The 18,160-nt window shown below is 32.5% G+C and overlaps 2 protein-coding genes and 1 non-coding gene across 3 annotated transcripts; 2 read left to right on the top strand and 1 right to left on the bottom strand.

The window, feature by feature from the left end:
* Positions 1 to 2,412: 2,412 nt before the first annotated feature.
* Positions 2,413 to 5,503, bottom strand: LOC145588146 (putative pectinesterase 11). The gene is made up of 5 exons (XM_081644792.1): positions 5,124 to 5,503; positions 4,073 to 4,232; positions 3,545 to 3,733; positions 3,048 to 3,292; positions 2,413 to 2,635 (listed from the first exon to the last, which is right to left on the bottom strand). The coding sequence occupies exons 1-5, from the start codon at positions 5,426 to 5,428 to the stop codon at positions 2,425 to 2,427; spliced, it is 1,110 nt and encodes a 369-aa protein (XP_081500918.1). The 5' UTR covers positions 5,429 to 5,503; the 3' UTR covers positions 2,413 to 2,424.
* A 4,551-nt stretch (positions 5,504 to 10,054) lies between these two features.
* On the top strand, positions 10,055 to 10,139 carry LOC145590460 (small nucleolar RNA U30). Its single transcript, XR_014102055.1, has one exon. It is a non-coding gene; the product is annotated as a small nucleolar RNA U30 (small nucleolar RNA).
* A 1,368-nt stretch (positions 10,140 to 11,507) lies between these two features.
* Positions 11,508 to 13,606, top strand: LOC145588145 (uncharacterized). Its single transcript, XM_081644791.1, has 5 exons — positions 11,508 to 11,814; positions 11,922 to 12,001; positions 12,992 to 13,110; positions 13,202 to 13,278; positions 13,365 to 13,606. The coding sequence occupies exons 1-5, from the start codon at positions 11,589 to 11,591 to the stop codon at positions 13,388 to 13,390; spliced, it is 528 nt and encodes a 175-aa protein (XP_081500917.1). The 5' UTR covers positions 11,508 to 11,588; the 3' UTR covers positions 13,391 to 13,606.
* Positions 13,607 to 18,160: the final 4,554 nt, after the last annotated feature.

Here is an 18,160-nt window from a genome sequence, read left to right as displayed (position 1 = left end):
GAAATAATAATCTCAACTTTGATGAATTTTGCTACAATAATTCCAAATTTGGATTATTTTGGAATAATCCGAACTTTGGGGGTTCCTTTTTTCTTCAATCCTTAACCGGTTAATAAAAGTCAATGACCTATTATATCAGCTTGTCAAGATTGGTCCAAAAAATTAAAATAAAAAATTTCAAAAAACCACCAAGCTTCCCCTTCCAAGCTTCCCCACCGATCCACCCTAACCTCCATCACCACAGCCCAGCCCGCCGTGTCTCCCCCACCCCTTGAGTCGTCGTTTTCCCCTATCCCCGAAACCCCACGCAACCACCGAAATCACCAACCACCGTAACCCCAAAATTGCATCCCCAAAACACTCCTCCGCCACCTCGAAACCCTAGCGGCTAGGGTTTTCAATGGTGGGAGAAGGGTGTTTAGGGGTTTTCGGCAGCTGGGAAGAGTTTTATAGGGAGTTTCGAGTGATGGTTGTCGGCGGAAAAGGAGGGGAGGAAGGTGGGTTACATCACCAGCTTTAGGGGAGGGGGGAAATTGGCATTGGGAGAGGGGGGAAACCGGCGCAAGGGGGGAGCAGCAGTAGCAGCAGCAGCAGCCGCCGGTAAGGTTGTGGGTGGCCAAATTCGGGATTTGGCTAGTGTTTTCTTTTTAAAAAAATGTTTTTATATTTTTTAACCAATTAACTCGTGACACTTCTCACTTTAAAAAAATAAAATAAAAAAAATAACTTATTCAACCGGTAATCGATATTTGGGATTGAAGAAAAAGAAGACCCCCCAAAGTTCGGATTATTCCAGAATAATCCAAAGTTAGGATTGTTCTACCAAAATTGATGAAAGTTGAAATTATTATTTCTAATATTTTCATTAATTTTTACATCTTTCATTCATAAATAATAAATAAATTAATTAATTAAAATCCTTTAAATCAAACGAAAGATTAGTTACTTGCACAAGGGGTAGAACGATTTGCACCACAAGGTTGAATGAGGAGGGAGAAAATGCGTTGGATTTTAGTTTTGCGATGGCAGAGAATCTTGGGCAGTTGGAAGAGGTGTGGAGGATTGAGAATTGGGTTTTGGGTATGGGGTTTTCAGCCTGGTGGTGGTTTCGACCTTTCATCAGTGCTGAATGAGGGTGCATGGGGGTTAGGGTTTCAGGCTTTTGGAGGAGTGGGAGTTGGGGTTTTGACCTTTTTGTGTGGGGTCGTAGGGGTTTGGGCTGGGCTAATGGTGGGCGGTGATGGGTGAGAGTTGATAGGATGGGTGTTTGTTTGTTTGTTTGTTTTTTTTTTCACTATAAAAAAAATTAAAAAAAAAAATCCAACCAAATGTAACACATGTGTTCTATTGTGAGAAAATAGTCTTCAAAGGTAGTATTATTTAGAGATAATCAATTTGTTAATTTATTTTTGAAAAATTGGGTAAAGTCGTATTATTCTCAATAATTTTTCCTAAAATTATAATGCTACTCCATATAAACTTTTTGTATTGCCTCTGTGTATGTGTAAGACTTGTAATTGTATCACTTTACCAATTATGTACCAAGCAAGCTTGGTGGAGTTGGTGAGACTCGAACTCATGACAAGGTAGAGGTATTCCCTTACCTCCCCCTTCTACTCTCAAACGTTGAAATGCGATGTTGGGTTGGCTTAATCTTACCTTAAAAAAAAAATTACTTAATTAAAATTTTACCAGTTATATTTTGATGATATTATAAAAAATATGTATTATAACTAATTCAATTAAAGTTTATATATACTTTGTATAATAACATTTGGTTTTTATATTCTTTGTATTACTTCCTCTATTTCATAACTAATAATTGATACACTTGTACTTTTTTTTACTATTTCATATATTAATTTGATTATGATTTTCTAATTAGTATAATAATATAAAAAAATTTATCATGTCTAATGTTGTTAATTCAATACATTGATATAAAGTGAATATGTTGGCGCTACCATATTTGATTGTCGAGAATCTAAAATTATTTTTTAGCTTCGCCTCTAATTTTTTTTGGTGAGAAGCTTCGCCTCTAATTGTATCAAGCAATGATGTAGTTCGATGATCAATTGATCATGTGACCTAAACTCCTTAGAATATATAAAAGTTGCCTTACACTTTTCTTCCTTATTTTAATGAAATAAGGGGAAAAAACATTAGAAAACCCTCATCACGAATTAGTCCCCTACTACATTAAAAGAGAAAATGGAAACATGAGTAGAGTAAACAACAATATTATTACATACTCATTTCTTTCTAAGATTGGCTAAATTCACAATATTTCAACTTAATAAATACAAAGCAGTCCATAATAAACAACGGACATAAACAACAATATTATATTATATTGTATATATACAAAAAAATAATAATAAGATATATGTAGTATATACTCCGTATTTTAAAATACATAATAAATTAATTATTATTTGAATGATGCTTCACAGAATGAGCAGAGAAGCCTTTCTTAAACTTGGTTGGTGCAGGTCTAATCCAGGCTCTTCCACCAATCATGTCCTTGCTTAAGAATGGTGCAGCTTCGTCATTAGTGAGACTCTTCGACCATGAAACCCTCATTGCTCTATTAGACCCTGGTCCATAGCATTTGTATTCTCCATATACCACATTACTACAACACAACATAAAAACACCAAGACATTATTATAATTATTGTTATTGTTATCCAATCAAAAGCTTATGCTAAGTCACAAGAGAGAGCGAAGGAATACAAGAAATCTCCGTCCCATGGCCACTAGTATTTGAATATTTTCTGCTTATTTAATATTTTTTTTGCTCATTTGAAAATCAAATAAGCAAAAAAACCACCCTTGACTGGTTACACTCGGATGTATAAAAAAAGGTTATGAATAAATTCAAATGGGTAAATGGCTGATTTGAAAAGATCGACAATCTCAAAATTACATCAAGTAACTAAGCCACTTAAGATTGTAGAAAAATTACTTAGGCCTTATTGTGATGTATTGATCTCCATATTATTTGCACGAATTAAAATATATATATATATATATATTTTGGTATACCTCTCTTTTTTGGGATCATTCCAGTTATTCCATCCTTCAGGCGAAACTACATTAGACAAGTAACTTAGTGTATATATGACCCTCGAATGTGCTCCCCATGGCCTTCCAAGGTCTGCTGTTCCAACCCCTTTGCCGGTGATTTTGCATCCCAGGAAGATATAACCAGTATTCTCCCACGGTGTCTCCCTCCTTTGGGCAGTAATAGCTCCATTTCCGGTTGTTAGCATCGAATGTATATGACATTTCTATAAAAATCATAGAAAATTACGATTAATAATTAGAAAAATCTAGCGCAAATTGATCAAATTCACATTCTCCATTATTCCTCCATTTTTTTATTTTTTTTTGTGCTATAATGTGATAATATAGTACTCCGTCTTATAAAGTTCTTGTTATCTTCAACTTATATAAGAAATCGACTTTGATAAACTACGACAAATAGTTCAATTTAATTGAAACATATAACCAGGTTTCGTAGGAATTGAATTGAAGTTTACCTCAAAGAGAGAAGCAGCATTGCCACATATGAAATCAGTGGCTCCTTCAATGTAACAATTTTTGTAATAGTGTCTTCCAACATCATCAAGGAGAGTATCCTGGTATGAAATCATCCGACAGCCGTAGAAAGCAGCCTTATCCCCTGCCACTCTCAAAGCAACTCCCTTCCCTCTTGCCCCATACGTATTCTGCACGTACATAATCAAGAGAACGTTTAGTATTCGTACTAATTATTAATAAAAAGTATGTCCATAAACTATTACGGAGTACACATGTTAATGCTTAGGATATCATAGAACGAACATATACTTGTATATGATTAATAATTAATAACACTAAGTACAGAGCTAAGAGGTGGTTCTTTTTAGGGAAAAATCTTGTGAGAGTACTTAGAAGAAAATACCTTAGGGCTTTTATTTGTGTGCTCGAATGTTGTGTGGCGTGTAAAAAACTAGTACCGGAGTACTTGTAAAATGTATATATGACATATAGTATAGAAATTTGCATAAGACTATACATAAACTTGCCTCGAATGTAAGGTATCGCCCCACAAAATTAGAAGCCAGTACAGAGACAGTAGGGGAATCATAAATGTGATCACCATCAGCCCAAGTTATAATGGTGTCCTTTGCTTGATTTCCACTTAGAGTTATGTAGGGCTTATCAGCTGGCACAACAATCTTTTCACTGCAACAAGGATTTGCAATAATAATCATGCCAACATCCAAAACATAATTAAGCCTCAAATTAAACATGTATGCAACCTCACACCAACCAAAATAATTATATGAATTTAGTGAAAACGGTACAGTTAATAGTATCCTCGCTCGAGCTAGTTAATTCCTATGAAATCAAAAGCGTTTTGCTCGTGAAGAATTCATATAATATTTTTCACATCTAGTTCGTCACTAGTGAATTAATAGTGTTCTGTCCAAAAATAAAATTAAATTGTGTGCAACTATAATCGATCATAGGTAGAAAGCAAGTAAGATCGATGTTCCAAAATATCTCTCCAAGATCGATCCAATTTTCATTACCACACAATATACTCCGTGGAAAGTAATAATACCTGGACTTATTAATTATTATAAACACTTATTATCATCATCATGTCATGTAGAAAAATATATATGCAAATTCATTATCATCTATTATTCTATATTAACTTCTTTTGCTACCCTTCTAACTTCTAAGGGGATAAAGATAGATTTAATTGCATGTTACTTCGTACTAATTAGGTCTAAATGAATTAATTGATCGTATTTCTATATAAATGTGATAAACAGAACAAAAAAAAATCAAATGAGTCATGCATTAATGCATGGCGTAGGCTGTAGGGGTGTTGGATTTTTTCAGGCTGATTTATTGAATTATCATAAGAACTAATTAACAGTAGACATTTATATGGTCTTAAAAATGGCTATATATATATATATATATTATAGTATTTGGAATGAATATCGTTTAGCTCAAAAATCAACATTCACATTTCTAAATACTTGTACATATACACCATATGTATAAAATCATGCATGAATGCATTTAAACTTAGCTTAGCTTGCAAATAAAAATTATTACCTATAATTTCCGGGCTTAACCCAAATATAAACAAACTCAGTATTATTAGAAGGCACAGCATCAATTGCATCTTGTATCTTCTTATAGTCACCGTGACCGGATTGATCGACTCGAATAAGGACCGCTGTGGACGTGTCCGTGGGAGCAGCCGAAGACGAGGAGGAAGCCATAAGTGTGGATAAAATGAAGAAGACTACAATATTATCAAACAAGATAACAATGTAGTTGTAGTAGTAACAACGATGATTATGGCATCGAAGATGTTTAATATAAAGGCCACAACCTCCTCCCATGCATGTGCGCATGTGATTGGTTTCTTGCAAACAAAATTCTCCTTACTCGATGGAAGTGCAAAAGGGCCAAGGTTGAAGAACAAAGCTAAGGAAAGTATAGTATGTGCAATAAATCTCTCAATTATTATTGCTCAAGATTATTAAGCAAAAGGTACGTGTTTGTGAACATATTTATTATACATGTTTTTGAGTATATTTAATTTGTACGTATAATATAAGGTTTGACGAATTATTTGTATATGTATGATTGCTGACCTTTTATGTAATGGTTATTATTATATGATCTTCATGTAGTTAGCCGATTTCTTACCAACAACGTACAAGCATGCAAGGTAGCTTTAATTTCTACGTTTTCATGTCATCACTCATAATGATTAGAATTTTAGAACTTCTTGGCATAACTAGGTAGTGTGCTATCATGGCTGCTTGATTGAATAGTTGAACCAACTCATCTATATATTAGTTTATTACAACTATTGCAAGTTACTCCGTACTAGAAGCAGTGGCGGATCCAGGATTTTCGAACTGGTGAGTCGCCATCAATAATTTATCACTTGTTTCAAACCAAAAATTATATATATATATTTCACCAAAATGATTTCAATCCAAAAATAGGACATAAAAATCCATACTACAAAGTATTTAAAAATTCAATCTTACAAGTCGAAAGTACGTACTCTAAATAAATAACATGTTACAAATAAATAGTACTATGAAATTATTACATTAAACTAACTTTATGATTTTTTACTTAATTGATAAGCTTTGTGGGAAAATATTAAAATTGATTGCGCAAATATAGTATAAATAGAAACAAGAATTATTAAAAAATTATCCGAAGCACAAAAAAATAAAATAGTGAGATAACTTAAAGAGACCTGTTATAAAATATAACAGGTCTCTTTAATGAAAAAAAAGCAGCGCAACAAAGATTCATATTCAATGTCAGCAGAAAAGAGACCAGTTATCTAAATAACAGGTCTCTTTGTCATTTATAAAACTCTGACAAGTGTTAGGCAGCAATAGCAGAAAAGAGACCGCCTATTTATAATAGGCGGTCTCTTTGATATTTTTTTTTTAATTTTGCTGGTGAGTCACGTGACTCACCATGCACCTACATAGATCTGCCCCTAACTAGAAGTTACTACTCCATGTCATGAGTTTTCGAGTTAGGTTATTTGCCCAAATTTTCACAATATAAATGCCAATTAATTACGTACTGTTTTAGTTCTTTTGTTAAAAAAAATGTTAAAGGCCACATGCAAATTACGTACTGTTCTAGTTCTTTTGTTCTCCAATTTGCATGCGACCTTTAACATTTTTTTTATTACTCGTTTTTAAATTTTAATTTTTGTAAATCTATATATAATTCGTTCTTAATTTTTTTGTAAATGTATATACAAATACACAAACGTGAAGTAGATTATGAAATTGTTCATAATTGAAATCAAAGAATTGAATCGGAAATAAAAAATATTGTATTGATGATTTGATGTGACGACGCATGTAATGATATATTCATGAGAACTTATGCGGTTTAATTTGTAGTAAATCTTTTTGAATTGTTATTTACATGACAATGTACGTATCATCATATTGGAAAAGAGAGAACAAAATTGTTATGATCAATTCAATGAAATCTAGAAGCATTGCTGTTTTGACTTCAGATTCAAATGGCTAATATGAAAGGAATTGAAGATTAACTTCCAAGTCACTAAGATAGTAAGATGAGATTTATAACTGATTTGGTCCTTTCTAAACGAAATTAAGTTAATTAATGAATACATTTTAGTTTAGTATACCAATTATTTTATTTTGTTATTATTATACTACCTCCGGTTTTTATTACTCGCAACAAAGGAATATTTTATATCTCACAAATAATACCCCTTTATTGTGAAAAATAAGAACCGGAGGTAGTATATTTATATGATGCGCTACATAAATTGGTGGTAGAGGAAAAAGGGATAGAAGATATTGCTGCAATCCAAAGAAGCTACTATATTGGATGTTTTGATTAATGTTCAAGCTTTATAAATATTTTAATATAATAAGTTGATGATTAAATTACAACTGTTAATTAAAGTCTTCTATTTGACAGGAAAGATGGCGGTCATTATGAGTTGAATATAATTTACAGGTTATAATCCCAGATTTTGCGTTTGACATTCTTACTAGAATTTTGAGTAAACTGAACTCTAATACTTGTCAAAGTATTTGGTTCTAAGCCAATAATTATTGATAAACAATAGACGTGTGTTTGAGATGGCGCAGTCTTTTTTTGTGACACGCATAAATGATGAGATGGTTTAACTACGTACACCATTACAAAATTTGACATTCTTACATTTGAAAATGTCATACCAAACCAACGATGGATAAGTACATTAGCACATTAGGTGATTTTAGGTCAACATCCATATCTCACGTTGGCGTTATCGGTTATTCGATCCCTACTACTCCAAGACTTGGCAACTTGGTGTAACTTGTACAATCTACATGCTAATTGTTACACATAAAGAAAACAACATATAGATTTTTATCATAAGAGGAGGATGGATTAGAATAAGGGCTTAATCTGATTGACTGAACTAAACTTAACTTACTGGAGTTGAATTGAACTGAACTTAACTGGATATTTTACGAGAGAAGGAAATTAAGAACTGAACTGAACTGAAAATAATCTGAAAAAAACAGACCCTAAGTTCATAAACTTTATACAGAATAAGAAAGTTTCATCGAATATGATTCATCAAGTATTTCAATCGTTTAAACATGCTTCCTAACTTTATTTAAACTACTCCGTATTAAATTAGTTAATATCTGTTTTAATTTTTTTAAAAAAATAATTAATTACCTTTTACATGGGATTAACTACTATGTATTATATACGTATGTAAATGTTACATATATAATAATTCCAATTATCTTATTTGAATAATGTTTTGCAATTGGCCAATATCGAAAGAGTTGGCTGTATTTGTCAGTCAATGCTCCATGTGCAGGCGGATCTTGGGCTAAAAAGTTAGGCGGGTCAAAGTTTGATCCCTCAACCTTTTGCATAAAAATAACAATATTTAACCACTATGTGAGGACATTTTATTCGTATTATTAGACAACTCAAATATATTTAAGTGGGGCCGGGCCTTTACCCGCCCTAATCAAGATCCGCCCTTGCATGTATGTGCTAATATAAAAGACACGTTTGTTTTGAACACAAAGTCCTCTTTTAATTTTGGTCATCGCAATCAATATCATACGAGTAAATCGTGAATCATCATACTGCGTTTTATATATGAGATGAAAATTCAAAGAGAAAAGAAAGACATCGAATAATTATTCCACTAAAATTCAATTTCATCCATGCATCACATACATAAGTGGTAAAAACAAGGGAGGACACATAGTTTGGCTTGTTAAAGTTTTAAAGAATAACCTAAAATAGAGTAAAATAAATTATGAGTGAATTTTAAGGAGAAAGTTCCAAAAGCCAGATCCTCAAACTTTATCCATCATCAAAATCATTAATAATTTACATACCTCAATAACTTTCTTAATAAAGAATATATACGTGCATTTCTAGTACTAAAAAATTGAGAGCTAATTTTGTACTCCGTACTTAGTATGTATTTACACATTATATTTGTGAGCTTTTGACACATTTGTGTACGCATTATACTTCGTAACATACAAGATAAACTACAACTTTAGTCCATATGAAATAGGGACTCTTATAATAAGATGATTTTATACAAATACTAGGTTAGATCCCGTGTTATGCACGGTGATCTTTATATATAGTTATAGATTATTGATTGAGAAGTATTATAATTATAAATTAGTCGAGAAATAATAAAAGTATGTGATATGTTAATTTGGTATTTGCAATTTTAATTGTAACTTCCAATACACAACTAAAACAAAAGTAGGCAAAAAATCTGAGCAATATTTTTTCTTATTGTAAAATAGGTCACCAATTATTTAAAAATAATTGATTTCTGGTATGTATTGCCCATTTTTTTTTAGAAATATTCGTGAATAAATCTTTTATTTTAAATATAATAATTATTACTTGTCAATATGAAATATGTACAAAAAAATAATATGATTTTTGTAAATAATTTGTTTCTTAAATTAAAATATGTTTTTTTTTAAAAAGAAAAAAATAACTAAGGATACACCAGGAGATGACACGTGTTATCGCCGGTGTGTCTTTTAGTATATAGTATGTATATTTATTATTTATTTATTTATTGATGATTGATGATTTTTCGAAAAAAAAAAACACACACACACAAGAATTACTTGGTACTCGTATAAGAAATGAACTGAAAAAAAGAGGCCAAATTCCTCCTCATACGTAGGCCCAACAATCAAAGGCCAAATAGAACCCAACATATGAGTTCGTTTTTTCCCCTTCAAATTCAGGTTTCGGAAACCAAATGAACTCACCCACACTCTATAAAAAGCCTCCATCCAAAACCCCTAATATAAACCCTACTTCACATTTTAGCCCCTACCGCCGCTTCGCTTTTCTGCTCTTCGTTTGTTCATACAACTTTTTTTTATTTTTTTTATCATTTTCAAACCCAATTAACGATTAGTTCTTTGTAATTTCAATTTAATTAGGGTTGAAGGTGCGATGATGATTGAATTAAATCTCGTTAATCCGAGTAATTAAGCTGCGGATAATTTTTCAATTCCATTCTAATTACCTCTGAGCACCTCCTACTTTACCCTTAATTATTTTTTGCAAATCAAATAAATTCGTGCAATATTTTTGTTTCTAAAAGCCTAAAGCCTAATCTCTATGGTTTTTATTATTCTTTTATTATGATTGAGGTTTTCATAACTTAAAATGCAAAATCTAAACTATAAAAGGCGTGGTGTTTATTCCTGTAATTTAATTTTGATTTTGTACTACATTTTTCCTTGAATATATCAAAATTTGTACCTGTAATTATTTTTCTAAGAAAATGAGTCGGTAAATGAATTCTATTGGTGCTATCAAAATTATACAAAAATTCTAAAATTTGAAATTGATTGCGTTTTCAATTTTATATTTTAGGTTCTATTAAAATGGCGAGGAGAATGTCGTAGCATGAATTTTATTTGGACAGGGACAAATATGGAATTTTATTGTGAGCATTAAACATAAATTATGTGGCATTTTAAGATACTGTACCATTGCTTGATTGGAAATGAAAACTCACTACAGTCGCAAAGAGAAATATCTCTTTTATTTGATGGTCAAACACATAACATTAACTTTGATTTGGCATAAAATGCCAAGACATACCAGTGGTACAACCCTACTTATGCTAATGTCCGTTATTATTGTATGAATTGGCAATCCATTAGCAATGTATTAACATATCCCTATAGAAAAAATTGCATTTTACAAAGTACTCTGTTTGTGTAGTCATGTACTCGTGTAGACATTATTTTCAAAATATGAGACAAATTGTCGAGTCCAATAAGAACATAAAAAGTATACAATTATTATTGGGGTAAGTTTATAAGACATTGTCCAACACTTGTAATAAAATTGACACAAATTCTATTAAGGCATTGTCCAACACTATACAGCACTTGTACGTAAAATAATTTAATTGACACAAATTCTATTTTCGTATTTATATGGACTAATAAAATTCTAATTCTATTATTTATAATAAAAGTCTACTTACATGACAACCAATTAACCAAACATACTTATCTAATTTCTAGAAATTTCGTAAAGGAAATAATTTATCGTATATTACCAATTAAAGGAGGCCTCAACTACAAGTTTAGCTGATACAATACGTGACTATGAGCTTGTTCCACCCAGCCCGGCGGCCCGCGCTCAATCTCCCCACATCTAAAATTTTTAACTGACTGGTTAAAAGTTAAAAGTAGTTAGCGTTAGCGATAACCGTGGGCCAATGCATGAATCCTATTAAAAACACGTGGAGATTAAACCAACACATCAGCAATTCGCATAGTCCTCGGCCTCGTATTCCATTTGATCATTTCTATCTCGTGAAAACCATCAAATATTCAACAATGACGGCTCCTCTATAAACTTTAATCACACCACCTTATTTTTCCACCTTAATTAAATCCCCAATCAAAACCAACCAATTTCATAATAATCCACGGATTCTAGAATTTCAAAAGGAGAGAGAAAATGATGACAATAGAAGAAGATCAAGAAGAATACAACTGGAGAGAAGTGCAATTACCGTCCCAAATACCAAAACCTGAATTAGAGAGAGAAACTGGAGAGAGAAGGAGAGGCCGTGATGTTGTAATTGCAGTGGATCATGGGCCCAATAGTAAGCACGCCTTTGATTGGGCCTTGGCCCATTTTTGCCGCCTCGCTGATACTCTTCACCTTGTTCATGCTGTCTCCAGTTCGTATTCTCTACTTACTTTTTATTGGGCGTGAAAAATAAATCGTAAAAAATAAGAATTGTGGATTTTTTTTTTTTGATTTAATTTTTGGTTATTTGTGGTTTAGATGTGAAAAATGAGGATGTTTACCAAGCAAGTCAGATTCTGATGGACAAATTAGCTGTCGAGGCTTTCCAAGTGGAAATGGTGAGTTTCGTGTTTTTTTGGATTTATTTTGCTCCTTGGTCTTTGGTGACATTACAAATATTTACGTGACTATTAATTCCGGACAACTTTACTGCCTTTCTAGGTACGTGCAAAAGTTGCAGATATTCCCATATTCCGATATAATTTGATCTTAGTATAGGAAATTTTATGACCAAAAATAGTATTGATTTTATTGTTAAGATATGCAAGTAGTACATTAACATTTCGTTCTGTGTTAGACAATGTTGGGCCTTTGGGATTAATTCTTGTTATTCTTGAGATGGATAAGTAGTCCGAAGTGGTATGATATACATCTTGTTTTAATGCAAAATTTGTATTGAAGTAAGTTATTTCAATAATGTGGAATCTGTTCTTAGAAATTTGATGCAGAACATTGCAAATAGTATCATTTTGAATTAGTCAGTCTGTAGTAGTGTTATACTACTTCTATTCTAGAAAGCCTAGTTGGAAACAATATAGTAGGTAACAATTTCCGTGTTTTTGGTTTCGTTGCATTTTGATCAAGCCTCTTAGCAAAGTTCAATGTAGTTGTATATAAGAATTAGGAATTAACTGAATATTTACCAATTCATTGTTTGAACCAAGGGGTGTCAACACGAACATATATGATTAGGAGTATCACGATTCATAGTGAGTTGAACCCTTATAGCATCTTAAGATCGTGTGAGATTCAAATGTATAGATACATGAGGGAAGATCTAACTAATCAATGAACTTAAATAAGAACCTATTCATTGTTATCTTATTGTTAAAACTGAGGGGTACCATTAGGTGATCGCGTTTCATAGTAATTTGAAAGGACATCTACTTCGACTACTTGTGCTAACACAAGAATCAAGTTCGTATGTCATGGGTTGCTAAGAAGCCAATAGGGTGTCCATATGCTCTTTGCCGAGTGGTTGGTTGTGTCCAAATTAGAGGATCTTTTTGAGAACTAATGCTAGATTACAAATACTTTCTTATGGTCAGGTGAAATCTGTTGCTAGGATAGTGGAAGGCGATGCAGGAAAGGTCATCTGCAAGGAAGCAGAGAGGTTAAGGCCTGCTGCTGTGATCATGGGTTCTAGAGGCAGAGGGCTGGTTCAAAGGTTTGTTCTCGTCTCAGTTGTATTTTAAAAGCTCCTTAATTTTCACAACGTGTAAGTCTTTAAATTAGTTTCCTAATTTCGGGTTAACTAGTGTGCTGCAAGGAAGTGTTGGTGAATATAGCATACATCACTGTAAGACTGCACCAATCATAATTGTTCCTGGGAAAGGTACGTTACGTTCTCAAGTTAGTCACCATTTTACCTAGTTAAATAAAATCGGCTTATGATGTAGTTATTTGGTTTGCATTATGCAGAAGCTGGCGAGCTATCAGTGGTTTAGTTGGGAAGGTCACAAGTCATTCGATTGTGCTAATCGCTTGTTTGTATTTACTATAATGTGTGTAGTGTGTAGATTCTATTGTTGAATTTGCTGTCTAAGCATTTGTATAATACGTAGTAGTTAAATTTGTAGGTCTAAGCATTTGTATAATTGTATATTTGTATGATTGTATAATAGTTAAATTTGTTGGTCTAAGCATTTGTATGATTGTATCTCTTTTGTTGCAAGCTCATGAGTACTTGATTAAAATGTTTTCGTCATTTTTTTTCGTGCCACAGTCTTGATTTAGTTGCATGAACAGAGCTTGCGGAAATTATTCAAGGACAATGCCAAGGAGATGGGTGATGTCTTCACTCCTGATCTCATTTATTTCACGTAGTAGGCTTTCGTTTGGGTTGTGAAAGGTCACAAAACAAGCAGGTTTTGAAAAAAATTAAAAAAACCACAAAACATATCGAATCACATATAGGGATGAATGAAAATACATTTTGCATGAATAAGGAGAATGGCTTGGGATAGATAAATGATTATACATTTATACTTATGGCACATGAAGAGAGAATACTCCATTAGTTTGGTTGCACTTATAATTGAAACGAGCAATGAAAATTTAGGTATTGTTTTGGTTGCTTGTTGTTTAGTTAGCCTGAAATTTGTTAATGAGGGTAAAATGCAACTTCCTTGAAAAATTGTACTAGTATTTCTCAAATAATATGAGTATTTATTTACCAAATCTCTTAGATAGCTCATGTTTTTCCTGAATTGCATTTAACCAAATTACAACTAAATAAGTTCAAGTAATTTATTATGAGAAATTACCATAGAATATTTAACTCATGATGTAATCAAACAAATGTGAATCAGGTTTTGCATGGGTCAATTTGTGATGAATAAAAAATTTTAATTTCAATTTTATTTTATTATTTTTTTTAAGTACTATAAAATAAAATATTGAATCAAAATGATACATGCATTATAAAACGAAACGAAAGTATGACACTTATATGAGTTATATCAAACACGAGTACTAAACTTGAAATAAGCCCAATTATTACGGAGTACGGGAATAGGCCAATAGCATTAAGGAAATCAGGGTCAGGACTCATAAACCATAATGTTTCTACTAGTCTAACCCAAATTTAGTACCTCAGTTCAGGTTTTAAGGTTTAACTATGTCAACTTTTGAAACTTTACAATTTATCTCCAAATTTCCCGCCGTTTATCTTTTCTCTCTCCTCCTTCGCGCCTCATCACAAAAATTGCCATCACATTCGATCATCATCAGAATAGAAGATCTTCAAGCTGTAATTGATCACAAATTCGACAATCATAGGTGCGATTTCTTCTAACCCTAGCTTCAATTTTCGCTTTCGAATATTTTCTTTTCGTTTGATCTTGCGCTAATATAATGAGTTGTTTATAATCACTTCAAAATTGTTCTGGATCACATACATTTGAGGAATTTACTATAAATTCGGAGTAAGGAAGAATGCAGATTAGGTGTTTGATAAAATTCATACAGAAAATTCATAATTTGATTGTTTTATTTGAAGAGATTGATCTTCAATGGAGCTCGAATTCTTCAATTTTCACATGAAAATACAATAATTATGTTAATATATCTTATTGTAACTCACTAATAACTGTGAATTTCGTAATTGCATGCGTTTTTTTCGTTGCGTTGTGAATTTTGTGCATTGGTGCAATGGCTGCGAATTTGTGAATTAAAGATTAATTAATGGATTTTACTTTGAGAAGATAGCTATGTTTAGTTCTGCTTTGGTGTTTTCCTTCTAAAATGATTCCAAAATTACTTTTGAGATCATAAGATTCCTCTGGCTTTAGTTGAGGTGTTGTACCTGTGAATGTGTTCGCGTATTGTACTGAGAATTTCGTTTCATCGTCAGTAGAATTGAACTTTGAAACATTAGATTTGAGATTAAACCAACATTCTTACGTAGTTACGTGTCTTTTGTATTTGGTTGATCAATATAGTTTATGAATATGGCTAAATTGCGCGTGAATGTTTTCTTAGAAACTCTGAGGTTGTTCACTGTGAGGTATGAGATAATCCAATGCCATATTTCTAGGGTTGTTGTAGACTTGCGGTGGTACTTTGGACAGATATGGTGGTATCACATAGGGTTGTAGTGTTGTGTCGTTTTAATACCGAGGTTAGTTGTGTGTATGCTTGTGGTGATACCTCAAATGGTTGTCATGCATTCATGCTACTTTGACTACTCGTGCTACTTTGATTTGTTGTAACTTGTAAGGGTTGGGAGGTGCAAATTTTAGAATGTCTCCAGGAGGAACCTATCAATGTTTCCATTTTATTAAGATACTCTGAAGGAATTAAAAAGTTTTTGGATCTTGTGTTGTATTTCAGTTGTTACTCTTTCTTTCTGCTGGTACAATTACATAGGGAAGAAAATCTGTTTCTAGGCCCATGAATTAGACAGAACAAGGTCATCCTTTTGTATTTCCTGTTGATAGGATAAATGGTGGTCGGAGACTGTAATAAATGGATATGTCATTCCGAATTTTTCGCTGAAACATGGAGAATAGAGTTTGATTAGCTTGACAAGTTTAGAGGACCACTTATGCACTGTTACATATGCCTTGTAAGGGAGGGAAGCTGAGGCTGTTAAGCTATTATCTCTGGAAGAAGATATTTTCCTCTAGGATGAGTTCTTGTCTGTGGGCCTTTTGCTGTTGCTTTAGCCATTTACTCTATGTCTATACCTGAGTTGATCTGTTCCTTGGCTTTCTACATTTATAAATCGAGAAAAATCGGTCAAGACCTTTGTTGCTTGAATGATACCGAGAGGTCTGGTACTCTGGTTTTGTAGCTCAATCTCTAATATCTATCCAAAGAGGAATAACAATTTTCCATGTATAGAATGTATGTAGGTCTTTTAAGGCCATCGGTCTAACTCCTAAAAATATTCAGATAACTGCCTTTGAAGAAGAGCATGGCTCTCATTTTACCCTTTTTCTGCCTCCCTGGATGGCTGGATCCTGTTTGTTACTTATTAAGAAGCTAACATCTGTCTTGAGTTTCAGCAATGATTTTTTTTTTTTTTTTTTTTTTGATCGGTTCTTGATTTGGCATATTTTCTAGTAATCACTGTTTTTGTAGTATTTGGACTTCAGAATTTCTATAATAAAGAAAGCTTGTTTATAACATACCGAGACTACACTAATATTATACTTAAGAATGGTAAATCAATCTTAGTCAAATTAATTATTGTTATTGGTCAATTCAAGTCATAGAGTTTAGCTACATTATGTATTGGTCCAATTTTGGCAAGTCTACAAAATTTTGTTGTTTGGGTATGTTGTTTAATGCTTTTTTTTTTTTTTTTTTTTTTTTTTTGAAACATACTACTTTAATTGCTTTAAGAGTGGCTTTATATTAGATGTATCAAGGTGGCATGTTTGTTTTTTTATTTGTTTTTTTTAGAGGGAAAAGTATCAGTCTACTAGTTACATACAAATACTTTTTGCAATTTCGAGATTTATAAGCTCATTACAGACTGTGGTTGATAGAAGTAGTAGTTTATCAGCTACACAAATTACAGCTCAATAATATCATTACAGATTAAATTTGTTTTAAAGCAAACATTGTAGCAGTTTTTCAGTCACACTTAGTACTTTAGTAGCACAAATTCTGCAATTTCAACAGATTGGGGATATCAAATTGACAAATGTGAAACCAGAAATCTAATTTCCTGTGGAAAACTGTGCAAGAGCATCAACAACAGCATGTTGAAGGATATAACTCTAAAGCATACACAGTTGCACGCTCTCTATGATACATATCCAGTTTATAATTACTTTCAGTGTATAAGCCATTATTTGTGCTAAATTGTCGATTATTCAGGACCTTGGTACGATCCAAGTATCATTGTGTTACATAAATTCAACATGTAATTTGCCCATAGCAACTACTCTATTATTGTTTGCAGTAGTAATGCGGTTAAAAACAATCTCTTATGCTTCTGGTCCCAGACTCCCAGGGCTGTCTACAGTTTCAGATCAACAATTTTCTCAGTTTATGTATATTTTCATTATTTTGAATGCTCAAAGTTGGTTAAAGTAAAGTAATTTTGTACAGATTGGTGGGGAGGACCTACGGAAATTTGCAAAAAAGTAAAAGTTGGAGGGAACAAGGGAGAGCAGCAGGTCCCTGAAAACCAAAACAGTTCTACATGCAAGTAAGTAACAGTTTAGAGAAGTGACAGATTATGCACAGTATTTATCAGTTTACTGTCTGTTTTTCAGCTAAATAATCTCTAGAAATGTCTGGTTTTCACAAGTTTATGGATCAATCAGCTGTTCTTGCTCTTTATCAGCTTCTGTTCCAGGTCATATTATATTTTGTAAGACCTCTACGTAAAAAGCATACAAATATATTTGTTTTATTGACTGGGTTGTCGATCTTTACCTCCTTGAATTGTTGATGAATATAAGTTGTATAAAATTGAGTCCAATTATCTGACTCTAATTTCATATTTTTAGTAGCATAATTGGCTCTAAGGTTTTGTTGGAACTTGTTGATGTTTTTGTAATTGCCAAATGTAATGTTAAATTGTTCCATGACGTTTTTATAAACAGCTTTCCTTCAGTAGCTGTTACATTATTTTCATCAACTGTAAGCCAAAGATGCTATAATGTATTGTGCAACTTTATCAGCCGTGTCTTTCATCCTACAATTACTTTAAAATTCCCTTTTATCATAAATTCACAATTCTTCTTGCTTCAATTTGC

The sequence above is a fragment of the Chenopodium album genome, chromosome 17, assembly GCF_948465745.1.
Source record: "Chenopodium album chromosome 17, dcCheAlbu1.1, whole genome shotgun sequence".
Taxonomy (NCBI): Eukaryota; Viridiplantae; Streptophyta; class Magnoliopsida; order Caryophyllales; family Amaranthaceae; genus Chenopodium; species Chenopodium album.
The sequence above is the reverse complement of the archived record's forward strand: the minus strand, read 5'-3'. Positions and strand labels throughout refer to the sequence as shown.